At 40.9% G+C, this 22123-nt stretch overlaps 3 protein-coding genes across 4 annotated transcripts; 2 read left to right on the top strand and 1 right to left on the bottom strand.

The window, feature by feature from the left end:
* Window positions 1–2397: 2397 nt before the first annotated feature.
* On the top strand, window positions 2398–7284 carry ndufb6.S (NADH:ubiquinone oxidoreductase subunit B6 S homeolog). Its single transcript, XM_018243733.2, has 4 exons — window positions 2398–2711; window positions 4687–4779; window positions 5863–5907; window positions 7134–7284. The coding sequence occupies exons 1-4, from the start codon at window positions 2532–2534 to the stop codon at window positions 7200–7202; spliced, it is 387 nt and encodes a 128-aa protein (XP_018099222.1). The 5' UTR covers window positions 2398–2531; the 3' UTR covers window positions 7203–7284.
* A 1416-nt stretch (window positions 7285–8700) lies between these two features.
* Window positions 8701–16554, bottom strand: LOC108706921 (tigger transposable element-derived protein 1-like). The gene is made up of 2 exons (XM_018243732.2): window positions 16374–16554; window positions 8701–12468 (listed from the first exon to the last, which is right to left on the bottom strand). Exons 1-2 carry the CDS (start codon window positions 16456–16458, stop codon window positions 10940–10942), a joined length of 1614 nt encoding a protein of 537 aa, XP_018099221.1. The 5' UTR covers window positions 16459–16554; the 3' UTR covers window positions 8701–10939.
* A 42-nt stretch (window positions 16555–16596) lies between these two features.
* On the top strand, window positions 16597–22102 carry topors.S (topoisomerase I binding, arginine/serine-rich, E3 ubiquitin protein ligase S homeolog). Of its 2 annotated transcripts, none has more exons than XM_018243731.2 (2): window positions 16597–16787; window positions 18649–22102. In XM_018243731.2, exons 1-2 carry the CDS (start codon window positions 16728–16730, stop codon window positions 21634–21636), a joined length of 3048 nt encoding a protein of 1015 aa, XP_018099220.1. In that variant the 5' UTR covers window positions 16597–16727; the 3' UTR covers window positions 21637–22102. The 2 variants fall into 2 exon arrangements, with proteins under 2 accessions (XP_018099220.1, XP_018099219.1); XM_018243730.2 differs by having other exon boundaries at window positions 16597–16796.
* The last annotated feature ends 21 nt before the right edge of the window (window positions 22103–22123 follow it).

The raw sequence follows: 22123 nt of genomic DNA, 5'->3' as shown, positions 1-22123 counted from the left end.
TTTTATTTCGACCCAGCAGTAAAGAGGTTTAGCTGCACAACTTCCTTCCTCCTCAATTTAGCGCAAGCTCATCTGGTTAGAAGAGTCCAGTGTGACTCATGTTCTACCATTGCTAGTTGCAAAGGCACTTGTAAGTCAAGATAGCTTACACTATTTATAGAGTTTCAGGACATTGGTACTCAGGAAGAAGTGTACAGAATCCCAACTTGCAGCTATTAGCTTAATAATGTTTCTGCTTTTTGGCTTACCCACCCCACAATTCTGTGGTAGATCAGCTGTTTTTGCTTTGACAGCAACAGCATCATACAGTAAAATGTACAGGTATGGGACCTGTTTTCCAGAATGTTGGGGATCTGGGGTTTTCCAGATAATGGATCTTTCCATAATTTGAATCTTCATACCTTAAGTCTACTAGAAAATCATGTAAACATTAAATAAGGCTGGTTTTGCTTCCAATAAGAATTAATTATATCTTAGTTTGGATCAAATACAATGTACTGTTTTATTATTGAGGAAAAAGAAAATGGAGCACCTAAGCACTGGACTTTGTTAAAAGCTTGTTTTTTTATTTTTTACAGTTAAAAAGCACTGCATAATACACCGGATGAATTTGGAAGCTTCCGCCTTTAATCATAGGCATAAAAAACAAAAACAAACAAGTGTTCCAATCAGGGCAGCCATCAGGGGGGGGCAGGGGGTACAGTTGTAGGGGGCCCCGAGGGTAAGGGGGGCCCGGCCACGCCACACTTACTTGATTAGCCGGGCCCCCCTGCTTTCTGAGAGCTGCTGACTTCAGGAAGGCAGGGCAGGAGCACAAGGGGAGGTATCTTCTGTCAAATACTTCCCCTTATTGGTCACTGAGTTTAAGTCCCTGTTGAGCTGCTCAGGGATTGGATAGCTGAGGTTTGAACTTCTCCTCCAGCTCATCCAATCACCATGCAGCTTTATCAGGAATTGAAATTATATGACCAATAAGGGAATAAAATGCTGTCACTGGAAAGCCACCTGTGCTCTCCTCCTCCCTTCTGTAGTTGGCAGCTCACTGACAGCAGGTGGGCCACACTAATGAAGTATGTGTAACATGGCAGGGCCCCCCTACAGGTAACCCTTTGTGGTCCCTGTTGTGTGGTGGGGCTCTGGGCACCAATTTTTACTTCTGTTTTTTTTACATGGATGTTTAAGGGGACCCTGGCCACCAATTTTCTTATAACGTGGGGGGTCCTAGCCACCAATATTTTTTATGGGGGGGCCCCTATTCACAAATGTTTTTTTCAATGAGGGGGCCCTGACCACCAATATTTTTTTATTTTTTTATTAACATGTGGGAACCCTATCCACCAATGTTTTTTGTTAGTGTGTGGTGGGGGGTGGACCTGTGGGGTGGGGAGGGCGGACCTATAGGTGGGGCTTTTGGTGGGCACAGCCCAGGGGGCCCAGGAAATGTTGCCGTATGGGGCCTTGCGATTTCTGATGGCGGCCCTGGTCCCAATATATAGGTACAATTAGCAGCGCCATCTACTGGCAGCTACCACCATATATTTCTAGTACAACTAATAACAACTGCTCTATATGTATATATTATTTTTGGAACGTGACTTTGAATGGGTTAGCAACAGTGAAAATTTTAAAACAGATCCGCGCACACTCAATTGAATGCAGTCGGGGAAGATGCCCCTTTTATTATGCCACCAGTAATTTGTTTTTGTTACTGAAATGTCCCGACTTTCTCTTTGATCTCTTGCACTGAACAGCCAGAAAAAGATACAAAGTTTCTAACTCAACTGGCTTTTGGCAAAGAGCCCAAAATAGATGCTTAGATACTTTTGTAACCATCTCTCTTGGGAGAACTTAGACTCACAGTTTAAAGGGCAATTCACCTTCTATGCAAAACTGTAATAGCACATAAAAACCACAGAAATGTGTTCAAACTTTCATAATTGGCCACATTTTGTAACATGTACATGGTAATTGGGGGTGTGGCCACAAATGGGCGTGTCAAATGTTCTTAATCTTTTAATCCCACACGCTATTTCAAAATGTTGGGAGGTATGCCACCTTGTGGTGTAGGGTATCAGTGTGCTAAGAGTTGTGCTATGTAAATGAAATTGGAAAAATCCATAACAGATGTAGAGAAACAAGCACCTTAGCTGAAAAGATAACAACCTTCTCAATAAGATGAGTGCTCCTCTACAACAGGAGTTCAGTAGCTGCCATTACTGTTCCTGTCAAGAAGACACTGGGACAAACTGTTATAACTATTCGTGAAACACAATGAAAGAGAACCTTGTTGGCCTATAACTATCAACACAGATCGGGAAATCGATCGTCCCATTACTTACAAGACACTGCAATACCTTTACACTAACTCTAGATGGCGATGGCGATCTCTGCTAAAGTTAAGCGTGACGTCATCTCCGTGCGCTGAATCCTTGTGCCCTCATCAAGGTTGGGGAAACCGAGAAGGTATTGGGGTCGGTAGACCACAGTGCGTTCTAGCTGTTCGTTGATCCGGTAGGGCACATTGTGACGCCATGTCGGGCTATACACCGGACGAGAAGCTCCGACTGGAGCAACTGCGGACACTGAGGAGACGATGGCTGAATGACCAGGAACTGAGTCCAAGGGAGCCGGTCCTTCCACCCGCTAAAAAGGGACCAGTGGAAAGGTTCTGGGGCAACTTCCTGCAGGATAAGAGCCTCTGGAGGATCTATGTGGGTAACCATGAATGGGTTACCTTGTTAATAACCCAATGGAAAAAATCCACTATTGTTACAATGGAGCTTCAATGGGAAGGAACTTTTTTTAGCATCTAACCGTTTGGAGTAATACATGGGCAGCGTACCCTATATACTCAACATGAGTGAAAAAAGTTGCACTTTCTAAACCTTTTTACCTATTGTTTTAAATTCATTTATTTTTTACTTGAGCTAAACAGGAAAAGGGAGATTGAAGCTACTCTGTGTATAGTCCTTGCAAGGTAGCCAATTAGATTACCATAATAGACCCTGCTTACAAATCAGCCACAACAAAGGGCGAAGGATGGTTTTTTGTATACACGGAATAGCTTTAGTTTCTCTGTATCCATTGTTTAACATCCTATCCTATGATGTATCCATTGTTTAACATCTTTAACTGGGGGTTTGAACTTAAAAAGATTGACCACTATCTTAATATGTGACTCTAGATTTACACTGAAAAGTACAGATTATTGTTTAAAGGGTTTAAATCGGCATGAATGTGTTTTCTGGCCAGCAATCGTGTAGTGGCAACTGCATGCGACTTTGGTGCACAATGAAGTGATTGTCCCATGAACATTTAAAAAAAAATGTTTACTTTACCGGGGCCTTAGCCCAAACCATGAAAAGCAACCTTTTATAACCCTAAAGTTAGCCTTACACATTTAGATGCAGCTCAGACTCACCAGATAATCACAGGGTCAGACTTGGACACCAGAAAAATTCCAGTGGGTCCTGCCACCTGCTTGCAAACCAGCCTCCACCACTCCCTGCTCTTTTGCCATGTGTTCCACTATGTATAGCATGGCTAGCTTTAACAGCAATGTAAATAGCACTGCAGAGAGGGGAGCTTTAGTGGCTGGGTGTTGCCTTGGGTAACCGGAGGGCCCTGGGTACCCCTGTCTGATGGTCGAGAACAATTTATCACTCCAGAGAATATTTAGAGTTCAGTGGCAGCAACCATTACAGGTGGCAGGTGTGTGCCAAGGCAAACCAAGCTTTTTAAGCTCCCAATGAATATTCTTGTACAGACATTCCTTCCAGAAAAAGTATTAAAAACAGGAGTGAATGTTTAAAAACTGACTTGTTGGAAAGGTGGCATCCTATGCTGGTGCAAGGTTAAAAGCTGCTGTGCTCTTCAGTACAGCTGATAATACTGTCAGTGTTTATTACTGGATATTATATGGTTGTAGCTCATTTATACAGGTATGTCAGCAGTTAACTGTGCCTTAAAATAGGCTAGAAACGCTGTACATTTTGTTTTGGGCTTCTCTACCAGCCCAAGGCAACCACAGCCCTTTAGCAGGGAAAATATGTGCCCCCAAAGATGCCCCAGTAGTTCTCCATCTTATTTTCTGCTGATTCACTGTACATGTTCTTTGCTGCTGTCACATTCTGAGCTTAGGGATCCACTTACAATATACAGTACACATAAAATAGAAATATCACAATATAAGTCTGATTAGTAATTGATGCAGATAATTACTACATGACAGCACATAAACCAGTGCAATTAGCATCAGAATTTAATAATCAGCCCTGTAGCATCAGCTAATATTATAGACAAACCTCATTTTCTGCTTGATATTTCGTGACAACCCCTAAACTTAGCTGCTCAGAGCCCACTAAGTATGTGAGTGTCACAGACGCTTTCCAAGATGGTGACCCCCTGTGACAAGTTTGACATCCTGGATCATTGCTGCTATTAAGAAGCTAAAACTTTATGCTGGCGCAATTCATTATATAAAATATGGCATTTTTAGCCATATTCATTTTTAGGGTTTAGTTCTCCTTTAAGTTGACAATTCCATAAATTAAAAGGGCAAAACTGACGATACAGTGTATGTGAATTGAATGACTTAAGAGAGGGACTTTGAACAGTAGTTCAAACAGACTGAAGGTTATAGTTATTTTAACCAATTAATAATGATTTCCATTTGTTTGTTTTTAGACTTTTAAAGTATATAATGCTGGTGTTTTCACATTAACAAGACTGCTGATTCCAGCTTGGATTGTTCATTACTATGTGAAGTACCACGTTCAGGTAATTATCATATTTTTTAAGAGGTTTGTTTTGCTATAAGGGCTATGACATGAAATACTCCAGTTGTTGAATTGCAGTAAAGTCTGAATAGCTTGCATGGTTCTTTGCTGCCCAATACACTTTTTGTGATTCAAAAAATGGAAAAGATTTTATTCCAGATTGATAACTAACAGCACCCAATTGCCATTTTGCTTTTCATTTCACTCCTGACAGGTTGCTTTCAGTTACTACGAAGGAGAAAAATCAAGAGGGTTGTTCAACTTCAGATAGTTCACCAGAACTTTTTATTAGTTCAACAGAGTTTTTATTAACTGCTTTCTATTTATGACCGTTTTTCCAATATTGAAGTTTAAAGTTTTATTTTTCACCTTATGTCTTTCTAAAGCAGCTCTGGGAAAGGGGTCACCTACAGTGTAATCTGTTCTAAATTGATACATTTAAATATTAAATTAAATAATACATTAAAAATGTAATTCTTATCTTTGGCCCTGCTAAGCAGACTCCATGAGTTTCATTAACTGTAGCTGTTAGAATACTGTGGTTGCTAAAATTCCACAGATGCTGCTGAGACATATATCAACTAATGTAGCAAATTGTAACCGTTCAGAATATGCCACTGTATCAGAGTTGCCAGACTGAAACACCAATTCAATTTCAAACTTCAACTTCGAAAGCATTAGGGAAAAAAGTATTTATTTCTCTTGAACAATCGGAACTCAAATAAGTGTTTGGAAGATGAACAACCTCTTTAAATCTGCTATGTAAATAATGCTTAAAATGTCAAGGTGTAGAACTAGACAGTGTTAGCATAGATTGCCCCCCCCAGGAAACTAATCAGAGATGCAAATGGCTCCAAACTGTATATGCAGAGTAGTCTTAATGTTTTTCAAGTGTCGATTATGCCCTGTGTTTCATAGCCTTAATGGAAACTTCCCATGAACAACAAAGTTGACAAAATTACCCATATAAGTTTAAGAATGTCTCGTTTTTCTGTCTCCAGCTACCAGTGAGCTAAGCATTCGGCATATGTAAAGGAACATAAATTGCAACAGCTGCTTTAACTTGACTTTTCTTTTCTTTCAGACAAAGCCCTATGCCATTGTGAACTTGAAACCTCGACTATTCCCTGTAAGTTTATGGTTACATTATCTTTAGCTTTCATAATAATGATTATGCTTAAAATTGGTAACTTTGACCTTCTAGATTATTAAACAAGCAGTTTTGGTTGTTTGTTTTAAAGAGCCATCTAAAAGCAGTGTCTAGTTCTAGTGTCGTGCTGACTACTTGCTTTGCTATAAATGAACGAATGGGCTTAGTTATATATATTTGATTAACAAAATGCTATATGCAAGTGTACAGTGGTCATATTGTATATAGTGGCCTTACACTGAAGTTTCAGACACAGTCACCATGTTTTTCTTTTTGTTACCAACAATGCAGCATATTTTCCAATAATTATAGCATTTCCTGCTGCAGTTGTGGTGGATGCATCACAATTGGCACAGTTGCATTTGCACTTCAGCGGGAATCAAACCATTATAATATCAATTCACTTCTGATGCTGTTAAAATGATGTGCCAGATTCTTTAGGCATAAGTGCATTGCATCTATTGAATGGTACCTTTAATAACCATAATACTATCACATATGACTGCTTGTATTAAGTTTTTATGGTGGAAGGCTGTATTTGCTTTACACCAGACGTATTGGGACCTGTGTTGTCCTAAGACTTCTACTTTTGATTAGTCTGTCCACAAAACATTATTTAGAAAGGCTTGGGGATTGTCCAGGTAGACAGTGTGAGACTAATATTGGTGTTACTCTTGGATAGCACTGATTTTTTACTTTCTTCTATCTAAACCTGGAATTCCATTTTGCCAGATCTTTCTTATTGTGGAATCATGAATTGAACACTTAACTTGGCTAAGGATTGAGAGGCCAGCCGTTTAAATTTTAAATTCATTTTGGCAAGATAGTTACTGCAGGTCAAACAATGAAAGCAACCATTTGATTGGTTGCCATTGGTTACTGCTCATGTGCAAATTTGCCCTGTTTGTTGTTTGGTGTATCCCAGAGACTTATAAATAGTTTTTAACCTTTCTAGACAAACATTTCATCAACATCTTTCTTAGATCTTCTGGAAATCATTGCATAGTGTTCTTGTAGAAACTATGTGGTGACAGTTGCTTTTCTCGTGGGTGATATGGGTGCTGGATAACTTATTTTCATAAATATAAGTAGTAATAATTTAAAAACTGTTTTGTCTCAGAAATCTTCTGGTGAGACATACTATGTACAGCTACATGAACAATTTGCTTTTAACAATTCCTAATAATTTGTATATTTTCTTTAAGGGGGATACCATCATTGAGACTGGAGAAGTTGTTCCACCAATGGAGAAGACTAGCAGTGGACACCATTAACCCTGCAACTCTTTATACTTTGTCCTATTCCCAAAACACAAAACATTGCAGAAATCCTAAATTAAAAATATTTAAGAAAATATATCACCACTTATTTTTTTCATAGATGCTATTGATATATTCTGTAAGGTCTGCTATAGGAAGGTCATTTCCCATAATTCTCTATGGAGAGTGGAGGCAGGGAGATAAAGGATTTTTGACAGTCCAGTTTTTGGCCCGACTACAGTGATCTAAAAATGCCCTTTGCCATAGCCTTAAAAGCTAATTAAAGCAGGCATGTCCAAACTACCGGCCATGGGCCAATTGCGGCCCATTTTCAATTTTAGACTGGCCCGCCGGATTCAACCATTCATAAATAAAATAAGCTAAAAATTTGCACCCAAGTGGATGGCCCGAGCCAGGAGTCCGTCGATGAGCCGCGCAGTGATGTAGTGCACGTTAGCGTGTGCGCTTGACGTCATGACGTCACTGGATTAGGTGCTAGTTCTCGCCGGAGGTGAGATATGCACAGTCCAAAGCTATGCGGCCCGTGAGTTTAGGTTTTTATGATCTTCCATTGACTGAATAAAATAATGGTAAGAGATGAAAATTAAGTTTCTGCTACTCAGGCTGTTATAATGATTGAACACTGTAATTATTTCAGGTTTATAAACATGGATTACAGGTTTATAAACATTGTTTTAGAAACACTCCATACAGGTGCCAATGTGGACAATTGTGCTATCATGCTCTTATTTATGCAGTTATATGGAACACTTGGGAATAATTATCTTTTAACTGAACCTATTATGGGCATGATTGTGAAAGTATATGTATAAAAATTCTTGTTGGAAACAGTCACTTGTACCTTTTTTCATCCCAGGAGGTGTTACTACCCTGAAACATTGTGCACTTTCCTTTTACTATAATAGATGTGGCTATAAGCCTTGCACCTTTATCTGGGTTCTCCCATCACTGCTAGCATTACTACTTCTACAAGCTTGGTAGCCATGGTCACATATCTCTTGTTTAAAAAGAACAGGGTAATCAAAAACGTTTGGGGTTAAGCCAGGCTTGTTCGTTCCGGAAATGATCCACCGGCCAGCAACCCGGGAGTCTTCTAATATCTATAAACACCATTACCATTTAGATGTGAGATGTTCTAAAGCTCAAATTAGGGTTTTGGTTTCTTCTGTTCTGTGTGAAGAAATGACAAGTAGTATGCCATTTACAATAAAAATGTCCTAAAATAGTTAATTTGCATTTATGTTATGGGTCAAAGAATGTCAGGCTCAATGGCCCTCGTTGCAAAAAGTTTGGACACCCCTGACTTAAAGGGACATGGGTATGGTGGTGTGATGTACGGAGTGAAGCAAATGAATGTGAGCTTGCAACATATGTATGTGTCAAAAGCTGCAGGTTAATTACTATATATCAAAAACAATTACAATTGAGGTGCTTGGGAGTTGAATACAATGTAACGACTACAACAACCTTCTGCACTTCCAGTTAACCCGTTCAGCTAAAGAACACATTCAGTGTGTTAAAACATAACTTTTATTTAGAATTAATTAAAACCACGCTGCCAAACACCATAGACTCACAACAGACAGCCCTTGTTTGTAGTGCTGGACCATGTCTATAAAATGACATTTAATTAAAAACACAGAGTGGACTGGTGGTAGGTCACGTTATTTGAAAATTTAACATTCAATAGTTTGGCTACCTATGTATGGCCAAATTGCTGAACTATTTTGCCGATTATACTGGATGATAGGATAAATATATTGCAACTAAGTTTGTGTAGCCAGCTTTACATTTCATCCCAAATAATTTGAAAATAGCATATTTGGCCGCTATCCCCTTGGTATCATCCAGATTTGAAGGCTACTTAGGGAGCCTGAGCATGCCAAACACAGTCAAAAAGCCCGAGAACTGGAACATGAAAGGTACATGTTTGTGGAAAATAGGAGGCATAACTTAGTCTGTGTCTGTGCAGCTATATGGTATCGGGTAATAAGTTTATAGTTTTCATGTGCATTATATTGACACATGGCACATCTATTGCTAGGGCTTTGTTTGCTCCTTAAAAAGTAATAATGTCTAGAATTATTTTTTCACATATAAAGACATAATACAAATATTGCTGCTACTAAATACTACATTTATAAGCACTTTAAATGTATAACAGTTATCAAATCTTACAATTAACACAAAGTATTAAAAAATATACTTTATTATGTTTTATGAAAACTATTGCACTAAAACACTTTACATTTTATTTTGCCATTTATATTTAACCCTTATGAACTGCAGAAAGCCCCATTCCATTCTAGCATTCAAAACACTTTGATTTTGTAGTGAAAACATAGAAAACACTAATACAAAAATAAAATGAACTGAATGTTACACACACATTTTTTAAGATAAAAGGTCAATATAGACCTGTAGATAATAAACATAAGTATTTTGATAGTGTATGGTAATTACGGTTTGGTAGTTATGCCAGACTCTATTATTTCTCTGTCTTGTAGTCCCTCAACAGACCAACTTGTGCTCCAGTTGGAGAAGAACTGGTCCCAAGTAGATCACAGAATATGGCAAAAGTGCTATTGGGACGCATACACATGTAACTCTGGGGACTTGGCTTGCACATGGCTACCTTAAGTAAAATCAATACAGGTAAAAAAAGCTAAATAAAACTTTACTACACATTTTCCTTCATGTGAGCGATAAATACATATATATACATACTGCCCATATCAAAGTGTAGTGTCAGACCAGGTGTTATTATTGCTGCATTCAAGCAATATCTAAGGTCTTAAATAGTGAAATCTACCCTTTTAGTTAAGTTACCAAACCATGTGAATAATACAGGCTGTGAAATACAAACAGAAATATAAGCTACTGGGCTGCAATGATTGAATATAAAGGAACAGTAACACCAAAAAATGAAAGTGTTTTGAAGTAATGAAAATATAATACAGGCAGTCCCTGGGATATATATACGAGATAGGGTCTGTAGGTTTGTTTTTAAGTTTAATTTGTATGTAAGTTGGAACAGGTACATTTACCTATTAAATCCAACATAGACAGATGTTTGTCTAAACTTGAGATTTTTTTTACCTTTCTGTGCATATAAAAACTTTCAACATTTTCAAATACAGTACTGTTTACAACCTTAAAGGAGAATTCAACCCCCTAATTTGCATCCTCCCCCCTACCCTAAATAGGCCCCCCTCCCTCCTGGCCTACCTGGCACACTGGGCATATGGCCCTAACTTTCTACTGTGACTTTCGGCGCAGTAGCTCCTCAACGGAAGATTCCTCCAACTACGCGCGCGACCGAAAATGCTGATCACTACTGGAAGAAGACCGAAGGAGACAAGATGGCTGCTGTGAACTCCGCTGGACAGGACCTGCAAGGAGGGGTAAGTAGAAAGTTAGGGGCATTTGCCCAGGGTGCCATGTAGGCCAGGGGGGAGGAGGGAGGGGCCTATTTAGGGGATGGGGGATGCAAATTAGGGGGTTAAATTCTCCTTTAAACAATCATGGATGATGTAGAAGATGATGGCCTTGTTGGAGAGGATGGGACTAGTATTAGAGAGTCAGGGTCTGATTCTGCTGCTGGAGTTAGTTTCTTGAAGTAGGCATCAAGGGAGGTTTTTACAGAGCTTTTCTTTTTCTCATCATAAATGGCCCTGTAGCATCTCAGGCCTTCAGTAACTGTACGGTAAACTTCAGTGAACCTCTCGGAATCAGACTAACTTTGCCATTCCTGTTTCAATGAGACGAAAAGCATCAGCTAACACTTTTGTAGAAAACTTTTTCAATTCTGGAGTTTCTAGATCCCTGTTTTCTTCCTTAGATGCCATCAGCTGCTGTTCTAATTCCATAAGGTCTTCATTGGTTAGTTCTGTGCCATGGGACTCGAGAAACTCTATGATATTGTTTTCATTGATGTCCAACTGCAGTTGATTACTAATAGCAACCACAGCTTGCATGGTTTTGGCGATTTCCGCACCTGTATACCCCAGAAACTCTGTGAATTGGGGGCACAATTTGTTCCAAACTCCTCTCATATTTGACTCTTTCACTTCATCCCAAGACTCCACAATATTTTTGACGGCATCATAAATGTTATAATTCTTCCAGAACTCCCTTAAGGTCATCACATCATTTTGGGTTGCCCTGACAGCTTGTGAGAAGGTCCTCAGTAAGTAATAAGCCTTAAAGGAAGCTATGACTCCCTGACCCATTGGCTGAAGTAGTGATGTGGTGTTGGGGGGTAGAAATACTACCTTTACATTGGGGTCAATGTCATCTAAAGTATTTGGATGTCCAGGGGCATTGTCAAGGACAAGGAGAATTTTGAAAAGAATGTTTTTGCCCAAGCAATAGCATTTAACAGCAGGGATAAAATGGTTCAAAAACCAATCTTGAAAGACAGCAACTGTAACCCAAGCCTTTGTATTTGCCCTCCAAATAACAGGAAGAGATGCCTTAGTGACATTGCGTAGTGCCCTCGGATTTAGGGAGCGATGCACTAGCAAAGGCTTGAGCTTGAAATCTCCAGATGCATTACCCCCAATTAATAAAGTCAGCCTATCATTTGGTGCCTTATGTCCTGGTGAACTTTTTTCATCTTTCGAAATGTAGGTCCTCTCAGGCATTATTTTCCAAAACAAGCCAGTTTCGTCAACATTAAAAATTTGTTCTGGCAAATAACCTCCCTCGTTAATAATATCTTCCAAAATCTTGGAATAATCACTTGCAGCATGTACGCTGGCACTTGCTGCTTCACCTTGAACTTTAATATTATGCAAATTTGCCCTTTCTTTAAAACGACTGAACCAACCCCTACTTGCAACAAATTCTTCATTGCAATCACCTGCATTTACTGTGCGGGCAGCTTTTAAATACCTGAAAAGGCTTAGAGCCTTTTCTTGCACTAAACAAAGACTGATAGGCATATTACGCTGAGTTTGGTCTTCTATCCAAATTATCAAAAGCCTTTCCATCTTGCTAATTAAACCACTGCGGTGCTTGGTAATAATCGTTGCATTCATTGGGGCATTGCCTTTCACATGATCCATTATTCTATCTTTATCTTTTAAAATTGTTGCGATTGTTGACGGACTGTAACCAAATGCTCTGCCAATGGATGATGATGTTTCACCTCTCTCTGATCTCTTTATTATTTCTACTTTATTTCCCATGGTGATGGTTTTTCTTTTCTTTACTCTATCACCAGCACTTGCATTAGATTTGTGTTTTGGAGACATCACTGCAAGGTGAAGAAAAACATGTCACTGATTTAAAAACGCGATATGACAGTATACAGGGTTACGAGAACTGCTTTGAAAATGTACATAATTGCCACGCCCACTTGACATCCCCAGACTGGTAAGAGTTATTTAAAATGTGGCAACCTTCCTTTCAGTATGAGGGTGTCTGGCACATTGCTTCCTTGCTCGTCATTCACGACATAACCCAAGGTCCTTAGGAGGGGTTTTAACTAACAGGATCCCTTGCAACTGTTATCAATGCAATTGTTGCATCAATAGTTACTTACTTGCCCTTTACTTTACTCTTCAGCTGTGCATTTTAATCTCCATATTTCTGCCTTTTTACCATTTCCCCCACTTTTAAAAACTTTTCCTCCCCCCCCCCATAGCTATCTTGCCTCCCTTCTTAGGATCTTCCATGCAGGAAAGTGAAAAAGGCCAGTGGAGGAGGAGCAATGCTGGCAGCCGCTAGCATATAGTATTCTTTGGTTTGTAAAAGGCTGCAATATCAGGATCAGTGCCCCAGTGTAGGAGTCTCTACTAAATAATTCACATAAAAGCTCTCTCTCCATGCCTGAGCGATCGCTAGCAGTCCATGTGATCTGTGAATTGCCTGCTGCTTTAACAGACTGACATCTCTCTAGTACAGCACCGACCCTCGGAGAGGGAATCTTTACGTAAAAAATTTAGCACACTTAAGGTGGCCATACACGGATAGATCCGCTCGTTTGGCGATGTCGCCAAACGAGCGGATCTCCCTCCGATATGCCCACCTTGAGGTGGGCAATATCGGGCTGATCCTAGCGTTCGCCAAACGGGCGGTCGGATCGCGGGACCGCATCAACTAACAGATGCGGCCGCGATCCGACGGGATTTTTAATCCCATCCGATCGAGATCTGGCCGACTTTCGGCCAGATCTCGATCAGGGAAGCCCGTCGGGGGCCCCCATACACGGGCCAATAAGCTGCCGACACGGTCTGTCGGCAGCTTTTATCGGCCCGTGTATGGCCACCTTAACATATACCAGGCGCCTGCTGGCTACTGCTTCTGTATCATACAATACATTCAGAGAGAATTGATTTGAAGGTGCTGCAGTATTATTAGTGACACTCACTGGGTCCATCACAGTCCTGGCGTTAAACCAGGTTATATTCATGGCGTGAATTTTCATTGAAGCATGCATGACATCAGCAAACAATGGGGTGCATATTACACTACCCGATCATTAAACACTTCTGATAAGCAGCTACTGTGAAAACTGCCAGATTGGGCAGTTACTGTACTTTTGGTCCTGAGTATGTAAGTCAGGTGTTTGTTACTCAGTTACTGCCTGTATACTATTGTGCTGCATTGGTACAACTGGTATGTTTGCTTCAGAAACACTACTTTCCTGGTCCTTCATATGGCAGTGGGCACTAACAGGTTAACCTCCCTTGTCATGTGAAGTCCCTCTTCTTGTGAAGTCCCTCTTCTTGTGACTCACCCCCGAAATCCAGCGGAGTCTATCCACTGAAGCTGCAGGATCTGCGTAATGCGTGGTGTGTCCTTGTAGGGCCCCTTCTCCTGGGCCATAGCCTTCCGTTGCCAGTTGACGCCACAATGCTTTGATTGTTAGGGGCGCATGCGTAGTAAGACGCCAAATACTTGGAGCACAGTTGATGGGGGGAAATGAGGAGTCACTAATGCGGGAAATTTAAAAAAAAATAAATAAATTTGGAGTGCTCTGTGGGTCTCCTCGCCTAATGAATGTGAGTAGCTGTGGAAACAAGCAGACCGAGAAAGTGAGACGTCAGAAGCCTCCTGTCTGGGACTAAGTAACTTCAGTAAGTGCATCTCTGGGGAAAAACTGAGGTGAGTTCTGATTCTTTCTATCTGATGAGCCTGCAGATAAGTCTACTCTATTCCCTAACAGCTATGAACCCTGGGAGGCGATCGCACTCAAGTTCAAGGGGGTGTGTGGACAGTGAAAATGAGCCTGAAAAATGCTTTGGCTTACCTGCAACTTAATTGCAATGACATTGTTTTAAAGGATTTCTCCTGATAGAAGACGAAATGACGAAGAGAGAAGAAAAAGAATGGGGGCAGTTATTCAAAGCTGAAAAAGGAGAAAATGCCTAGGTCACACAGCAGGATAACAGATAAGCTCTGTAGAATACAATGGGATTTTACACAGTTTGTCTGTTATCTACTGTGTATCCTTGAATGGCTGTCCCATGGCTACACAGAAGCTTGTTATATAAATAATAGTGTTTCAGAAGCAAACACACCAGTTTTACCAGTACAGGGCAAAAGTGCATTATATTGTCTTTATATTAAGACATTTTCATTGTTTGGTGTTATTGTTCTTTAAAGGAGAATTCAACTCTAAAGTTAAAAAAAACCCTACCCTACACAGACCCCCCCCCCCTTCCTCCAGCAAATGCCCCATATGTTTTACTTATCCCCCCGTGCAGATTCAGACATCGGAGTTCACGGGCGCCATCTTCTTCTATTTGGAATGAGACTGGCATGTCGACGCATGCGCAGTTGGAGTAATTTTCTGTTTTGCGACAACTGCGCATGCGCCAAAACCCACGAAAATCTCATTACGAAGACTACCGAAGCGGCTGAAGATGGCTGCTGTGAACTCCAATGACTGAATTAGCATACCAGGGCCGCCATCGGGGGGGGGGACAAGTGGCCCGGGCATGAAGGGGGGCCCGGCAGTGCTGTGCTTTTGAAAGAGCTGGGCCCCACTTGAGAGTGCCAAAGCTTTGGGACCATTTTTGAAGTCCTGAACAGCAGAAATGCAGAAGTGCCAAAGTCCCGAAGCGGAGAAAAGACTGGAAGCCTCGAAAACAGCCGAAGTCAAACTCCCGAGCGGCGAAAAGACCCGAAGTCACGAAAGGAGGCAAAGTTGAAGTTCTGAAGCCATGAGTTCAATTCTACTGAATGCCAATTTGTGGGGGTTTTTTTTAATCCCCTGGCCACCAATGTATTATTTTAATATTCTATAGGCCCCTGCCATCAATGTTTTTTGGGCCCCAATTGTTTTAACTTGTAAGGGGGGCCCCTGGTGCCAATGTTTTGTTTTTTAAAGATATTCTTTGGGGCCCCAATTTTTTTTTTACTTGGAAGGTTGGCCCTGGCACCAATGCTTTTTTTTAAAAAAAACTTTTATGGGGGGCCCTGGCGCTAATTTTTTTTTAACTTACAAGGGGGCCTGGACCATCAATAGCTTTTTATAACTTGTGTGTGGGGGGTTACTTTTTTAGCACTGATGTCTGTGTGGTCTTTTAACTGTGATTCGGAGTGGGCGGTGGGGCTCGGGCGCTAGGGTGGACGGCACCCGACCAAGGGGCCCTGAAAATGTTGTTGTACGGGCCCGTGATTTCTAATGGCTGTCCTGATCTGCACCGAGGGGTAAGTAAAATGTTAGGGGCATTTGCCTGGGGTAACACTTAGGGTTGCCACCTTTTCCTAATTTTGTTACCGTCTGGTGGGGGGCGGGAACAAAAATTGGCGGGTGTGATGGCAAAAGTGCGAGGAGCTGTGTGACGTCAAAAGAGGCGGGCTATGACGTAAAAAGGGGCGTGGTCGCGGAGCTGTGAAGACAGGACAAAAGCTACGTTTACAGGGGATTGGGGGCAGGCCGAGGGGGTCTTTTTACGGGTATTACAAATTTACCGGCAGCTACATTGCCTGTAAATTTGTAATACCGGCCTTGGCAGGTGTTTTACCGGTTAGACAGGTAAAATAGCGGCCTCCCTAGTAAAACTTAGGCTGGGGGGAGGAGGGAGGGGGGTCTATATAGGGTAGGGTTTTTTTAAGTTTAGGGTTGAATTCTCCTTTAAAACAGCACAGCCCATCTAGCTGGACATTCTAGAAGCATTATTCGTTCTGCCTTCAACCAGCGTTCCTTACCAGGAAATAAATCCTTTCCACCGTCCTCTTGATCATTAAAATCACAGCGACTAGAGGTTTTTCTATCGCATGAATCAGTAGCCATACTCGTGTAGACTTTTAAGAAGCCAATGTTTCCTTGCTCCGCCTCTCCGTTAGTACAGCAACACTACCTAATGCTGTAGAATCCATTCCAGGCACACCTCCTAACCGCTAGGGGCGCTAGCTACGTAGCTGGCACAATGAACTTTCCCTACCCCAGAATGCCTTGCCTGATTTCATATTGTACCGGGCGGGGTGAGAGGGCAGGATTGTGTAATAAGAAGGGGAGAACTGTAAGAATGCTCACATAATCGGGAAGTCTACGGTCTCGTCATGAGGGAGAAGAGAATGAAGCGGCGGCGAGTGGGAGGGAGACAGGAAGCGGCAGATGCAGTAAGATGTGTTAGTGCTCAACGTGTAGTGACTGTGCTTCAGAACTATATCCGCTGTGATAGTTGGGCTCTCGCTTGTCACTATTATAGTGACAGATATCACCCAATCTATGGCAGCGGTACCCTATATAACTTACATTTATTGGGCCATGTCGCAAATACAAAATTTAGTTTTTAGTCCCTTATTCTTTTGCCTATCATATTGCTGCACAACATGCCTTTACATTCCCGCACAGAAATAGCTGCTTTGTAGGACAGGAACCAATCAGCAGCTAGCAGGACCTGATAGGGAACTGAAGCCTGTCAGTGCTTGTGTGACTGCAGGGCTGTGATTCGCTGTACCCCTCCTACTGTGCTTCTGGCAGGGACTGTTAGGACACACCCACCCCTCATTTGAAGCAGAGACCAGTGAACATCTATAGGGAGCTCCAATAAAGGGGCTATTTTTTAAAAGATAATTTTAATTTTTAGCACCATGTAAAAGCAACACTATATATTACTCATAGTTGCCTACAAAATTAGGGTTTTTTCATTTATCTTATATGTCTCCTTTAACATTGCTCCTTAGCCTAGCATACATTTTCAGATGGTCAGGCATTAGAGCTGAAATCAACCAAACTGCCCAGCCAAATCTGGGTATTTATGACTAACTGAGAGGCATAACGTCACATTTCTGTGTTTTACTTTACTTCACTTTACAATGACCCCCCTCCCCCATGCTCAGTCAGAAATGTACAAGACAGCTTGATTGTAGGCAGGAGGGAGGTGCCAGGGGTTGCAGGTACTTTCTGGGTACCTCTCCAGTTTGATGTCATTGGGTCAACATAAAAAAGGGATGTTCACCTTTTAAAAGTTAACTTCATATGTTCTAGAATGCCCTATTCTTATCATCTTTCCAGTTGGTTTTCGTTTTTTTAGTTTATGGATTATTAGCCTTCTTCTACCTCTTTCCAGCTGTCAGATGGGGATCACTAACCCAGCTGTCAAAACAATTCTTGCTCTGTGAGGTTACAATTTTAATGTTATTGTTTCTTTTTATTACTTTATGTAGAAATTCAGCAGGCACTTCTAGGAACCAATCTTCCAGGCAGACTTTTCTGGAGCCTATGATTAAGTATCCTGTTGATACGAAACACGTTAGGCTGTGTCCTAGTGCACTCCAATAAATATTTACTTTTTAATTGAAAAATCTGCCTGGAAGTGCCTGCTCAATTTCTACATACGGTTATCCGCTCCCTCAGCTGAAGGTTCAGGGTGGTGCACCTGGACCTCTTCCTTAAACTGGTGAGTGTTTTTCACTTTGAGACCTGAAAAGACTTACTACATCTACCCATTGGTGTTTATGATCCTAATTCTTTTTATTACTTATTTTACCAACTGCCTGGTTGTAGATTAAATTGCATCTTAGATGCATGATATCCCACACTTGGGAGCTGCTGAACAAAATAAGCTAAATAATGAGATAATAAAAAATAATGATAAACAACTGAAAAATATTATAACTATTACCGAAATGGCCTCTTTTAACTGCAGCATAGTCTGTTATACAGAAATGACAGGATGCAGAAACCCATGTACTAAAAATAGCTGCTTCATTGCAGAGTTGCAGAATAAAGTATGAAAATATTTCACAAATCACAATTGACCAAAACATTAAAAAATAATTGACTATCATGATTAAAGTTAATAAAGTGAACTGCCCTTTAAATACAATGTGGGTCCTGAATATAGGTATGTATTTTTCGTGAAGTAGAAATGTAATTGTCTCTTTAAAAAAAAATGTATTTATCTTTTTTTATAAAAGATATACGATTACTAAATGTGACAAGCACTGCGAAACAGTTGTTTTTCTTCTATTTTAGATGATGTCATCATCCTCTAACAGTTATTCGTTGGATGGAAGCTTTTCTCCTAAGGCTGGCACAAGCAAATTGCAGAGTTATAGAACATCAACAGATGCATCCCCAGACTCAAAGTGCCCAATATGTTTGGACAGATTTGACAATGTGTCACATCTTGATCAATGTCTGCACAAATTTTGTTTTCGTTGCATTCAAGAGTGGGCAAAGAACAAAGCCGAATGTCCTCTATGCAAACAACCATTTTACTCCATTTTCCATAGTGTCAAAGCAGAGGATGATTTTAAAGAATATGTCTTGAGGCCTACAGTGAATGGCTCATTTGCCAGTCCTGATGGACATAGATTTCGTTATCGCACAACTATAACTAGAGACCACCATGTACCCATTCGCCCATTAAGGTCTTCAAACACTCAAAGGACATTTTCACCTCCTGACAATGGGATTTTATTTGAAGGGTTTTCAAATCAGTCATTTCATCAAAGAGGTGAAGAAATCCACCAGATGATAAGAAGGCTAGCTTCCAGACGACAAGCCAGTGCAGAAGGTCGTTCTATGAGACAAATTCAAGAGCAAGAACTCATTAACTTCAGAAGGGCATTGTACCGGTCTGGAATACGTGTCAGAAATATCCAGGATGGAGGACGTTACAGAGATATTTCTGCTGAGTTTTTCCGGCGTAATCCTGCTTGCCACCATCGGCTAGTACCATGGTTGAAAAGAGAATTGACAGTCCTCTTTGGTAGCCATGGTTCGCTTGTTAACATTGTACAGCATATTATTATGAGTAATGTTGCACGATATGACATGGAAAGTCAAGCATTTATTGAGGATCTTCGACCATTTTTGCTTCACCGCACAGACCATTTCATACATGAGTTTGTCAATTTTGCCCGATGCCCTTACAATATTGAAGCATATGATCAGCATTCAAACTATGATTGTCCCGCTCCTTCATATGAGGAAGAAAGTCGATCTGAGTCATCTGTCATAACAATATCGCCAGATGAAGCAGATACCAGAGATCCAGATATTGCTTCTGCTGCTATAGGTGTTGGCCAGACATCTTGGGACGATGAGACACCTGGTCCCTCTTATTCCACATTGGAGCAAGCCTCAGCTACTGCATCCACTACACTAGATATCTCAGAAAGCTCAGATGATGAGCCACCCAGCATCACACAGATTTCACAAGATTTGTCCAATAGTGAAACAACTGATATCCTGCAGGATCAGTCCTTACCAGCTGATGACTGTGTTATAGTAGGCTATGTTAAACCACTGGCAGAAAGAACTCCAGAATTAGTTGAATTATCATCTGACTCTGAGAGCTCCTTGTGTGAGATTAAAACAGAAGATACAAAAAAGCCTCTGCTTAAACCATTCATCCTAAGTGCCAGTAGTGAATTGAGCAGATCATCCTCCTCTTTGTACACACCTGCAAAAGAAAAACGTTTACGTAAAACCAACCATAAGGGAAAAACCGTATCTAGCAAACATTGCCATTCCAGGAAAAAAGAGAAGGGAAAACATCTGCTTGATATATCTACTGGAAAGTATAAGGGGGATTTGCACAATAGTTATGCATTGTCCAGATGGAGGGATAGGTCACGGAGTTCAGATTGTTATTCTCGTTCTTCTCGCAATAAGAGCCACAACAATCGTAGGAGGCATTGCAGCAGAAACAGTCCCAGAAGTCTTGAAAAGAGCAGGCATAAACGTAGGAGAGAAAGGAAGAGATCCAGGAGTAGAGATCGGAGTCTGTCTTGGAGGAGTAGGACTGTGTCACTAACTAGTGAAAGCTCTAGAGAGATATGTGAGTCCAGCTCTAGAAGCCGTAATCTCAGTAGGGGAAGATCACAAAGTCATGATCGCAACAATGATTTTTCCACCAACAACTATCGCAATTCTTATCAGTGGGAATATACCTATTACAGTCGAAATCGGAATAGAGATGGCTACGAGCAGTCCTACAGGAGACGGACTTGTGGTCGAGGACATTATTCAAGACCCTCTGCTAGCCCAGAATATAAAATTCAGTCTTACTCTGAAAAGAAAGATACAAGAAGAGCGAGGGGCTATATTACCAGCAAACAATATCGCCGTGACAGATACAGGTCAAGGAGTCGCTCAAGCAGTCCGATGAATACATCAGGGACTGAGCATACCAGATCTGACAAACCAAGCGGAAAAAGAAAATACAAAACCCACCATTTAGAAAAGCATAAAAGGGAAAGAAACAATCGAGAATCTTCATCTGCCAAAGGAAAAGAGGGAGGTCTGCAAACCGTCAAGGCTTCTCTAGGCAATCACACTGGGCATTTTAAAAATGATTTAATGGGTTCATCCTCTGAACCTAAGCAGAAATTAAAAAAAAAGACAAGAAGCCCAAGCGTAGAAATAGTATATGAGGGCAAAGCAGCCGAAGGGGCAAAGCACCACAAAAAGAAGAAGAAAAAGAAGCACAAGAAAAAACGTCGTAGGGAACAAACTAGTTCTCCAGCTGCTTCTCCCATTATTATCACCATTGACAGTGGCAGTGACACACCAATGGTAGAGGATCTCCCATCCAATGACCACAACTCCCTGGTACCTGAAAACAAAACTAATGTTGAATCAATCAACTTCCTGCACAGCCAGCCACCAGCTACCTCTGCTTCAGCAAGTACCACAGAGGTACTAAGTGGAGAAAGGGCAGACTCTGATTTCAAAGCATCTGTAAGTAATAGACACTTAGATGCTGCCACTGGAATATTGGATGGTTTACATTTTGATGATAGCTCTGATGAACAAAATCTTCTCCCTGTAGAAAGCCCTCCTTATGTGCAGGATCTTTGTGAAGATGAACCTTCAGCAGCTGAAAGTTCCTTGCCAGAGCCTAATCCTGTACTGGACAATGTACCACCTACATCAACTTCAGAAATATCTGAACTTCATAAAAGCTTTACTGAGAATATATGTGAATTTGATCTCTTACACAATGTAACATAGCACCTGTTTCAGGTTAAGACTTGTAGATAAAAGACCGCTTTTTGATTAATGTTACCAAATTCTGGCTTAATGAAGACCTCTCTGCTTTGATCAGTTTCATCTCCTTTATTTCCTATTTTGTGTATTTACACGCAATAATAATATATCATCATTTCTGAAGCAACATTTCTATACCTGTACTGATTTAATTAGGTCAAGTGCATACTAGGCATATCAAAGGCCTTAACTGAAGTGCGAAATGAAATGATTAAAAGTGGTGCATGATATTTTATGTACATTGTCAAAGCAATACTAACAGCAGTGAAGTGCTGCGATAGTGCATCACTGTATTGTGGGAGCTAGTGCAGCTCAAAAATACTTCCCTGCTCAACAGAATTCCATAAAGAATAGTGAAGTCCTGGGGCTGTATTTTATGGCACTCCTATCTCCAAAAAAGAGTTTACAAAGGTCTCTGTCACTTTAGTTTTAATTATTTATTATTGTTTTG

The sequence above is a fragment of the Xenopus laevis genome, chromosome 1S, assembly GCF_017654675.1.
Source record: "Xenopus laevis strain J_2021 chromosome 1S, Xenopus_laevis_v10.1, whole genome shotgun sequence".
NCBI classification, from domain to species: domain Eukaryota; kingdom Metazoa; phylum Chordata; class Amphibia; order Anura; family Pipidae; genus Xenopus; species Xenopus laevis.
The sequence above is the reverse complement of the archived record's forward strand: the minus strand, read 5'-3'. Positions and strand labels throughout refer to the sequence as shown.

What these genes read in the sequence shown, in the direction of transcription:
- ndufb6.S (XM_018243733.2), top strand. Translation starts at nt 2,532, where the DNA reads ATGTCGGGCTATACACCGGACGAGAAGCTCCGACTGGAGCAACTGCGG. An exon ending in AGAGCCTCTGGAGGATCTAT is followed by an intron (nt 2,712 to 4,686) that starts GTGGGTAACCAT and finishes GTTTGTTTTTAG; the next exon opens with ACTTTTAAAGTATATAATGC. An exon ending in TGAAACCTCGACTATTCCCT is followed by an intron (nt 5,908 to 7,133) that starts GTAAGTTTATGG and finishes ATTTTCTTTAAG; the next exon opens with GGGGATACCATCATTGAGAC.
- LOC108706921 (XM_018243732.2), bottom strand. Translation starts at nt 16,458, where the DNA reads ATGGCTACTGATTCATGCGATAGAAAAACCTCTAGTCGCTGTGATTTT. An exon ending in TGGAAAGGATTTATTTCCTG is followed by an intron (nt 12,469 to 16,373) that starts GTAAGGAACGCT and finishes TTCACCTTGCAG; the next exon opens with TGATGTCTCCAAAACACAAA.
- topors.S (XM_018243730.2), top strand. Translation starts at nt 16,728, where the DNA reads ATGAGGGAGAAGAGAATGAAGCGGCGGCGAGTGGGAGGGAGACAGGAA. An exon ending in CGGCAGATGCAGTAAGATGT is followed by an intron (nt 16,797 to 18,648) that starts GTTAGTGCTCAA and finishes CTTCTATTTTAG; the next exon opens with ATGATGTCATCATCCTCTAA.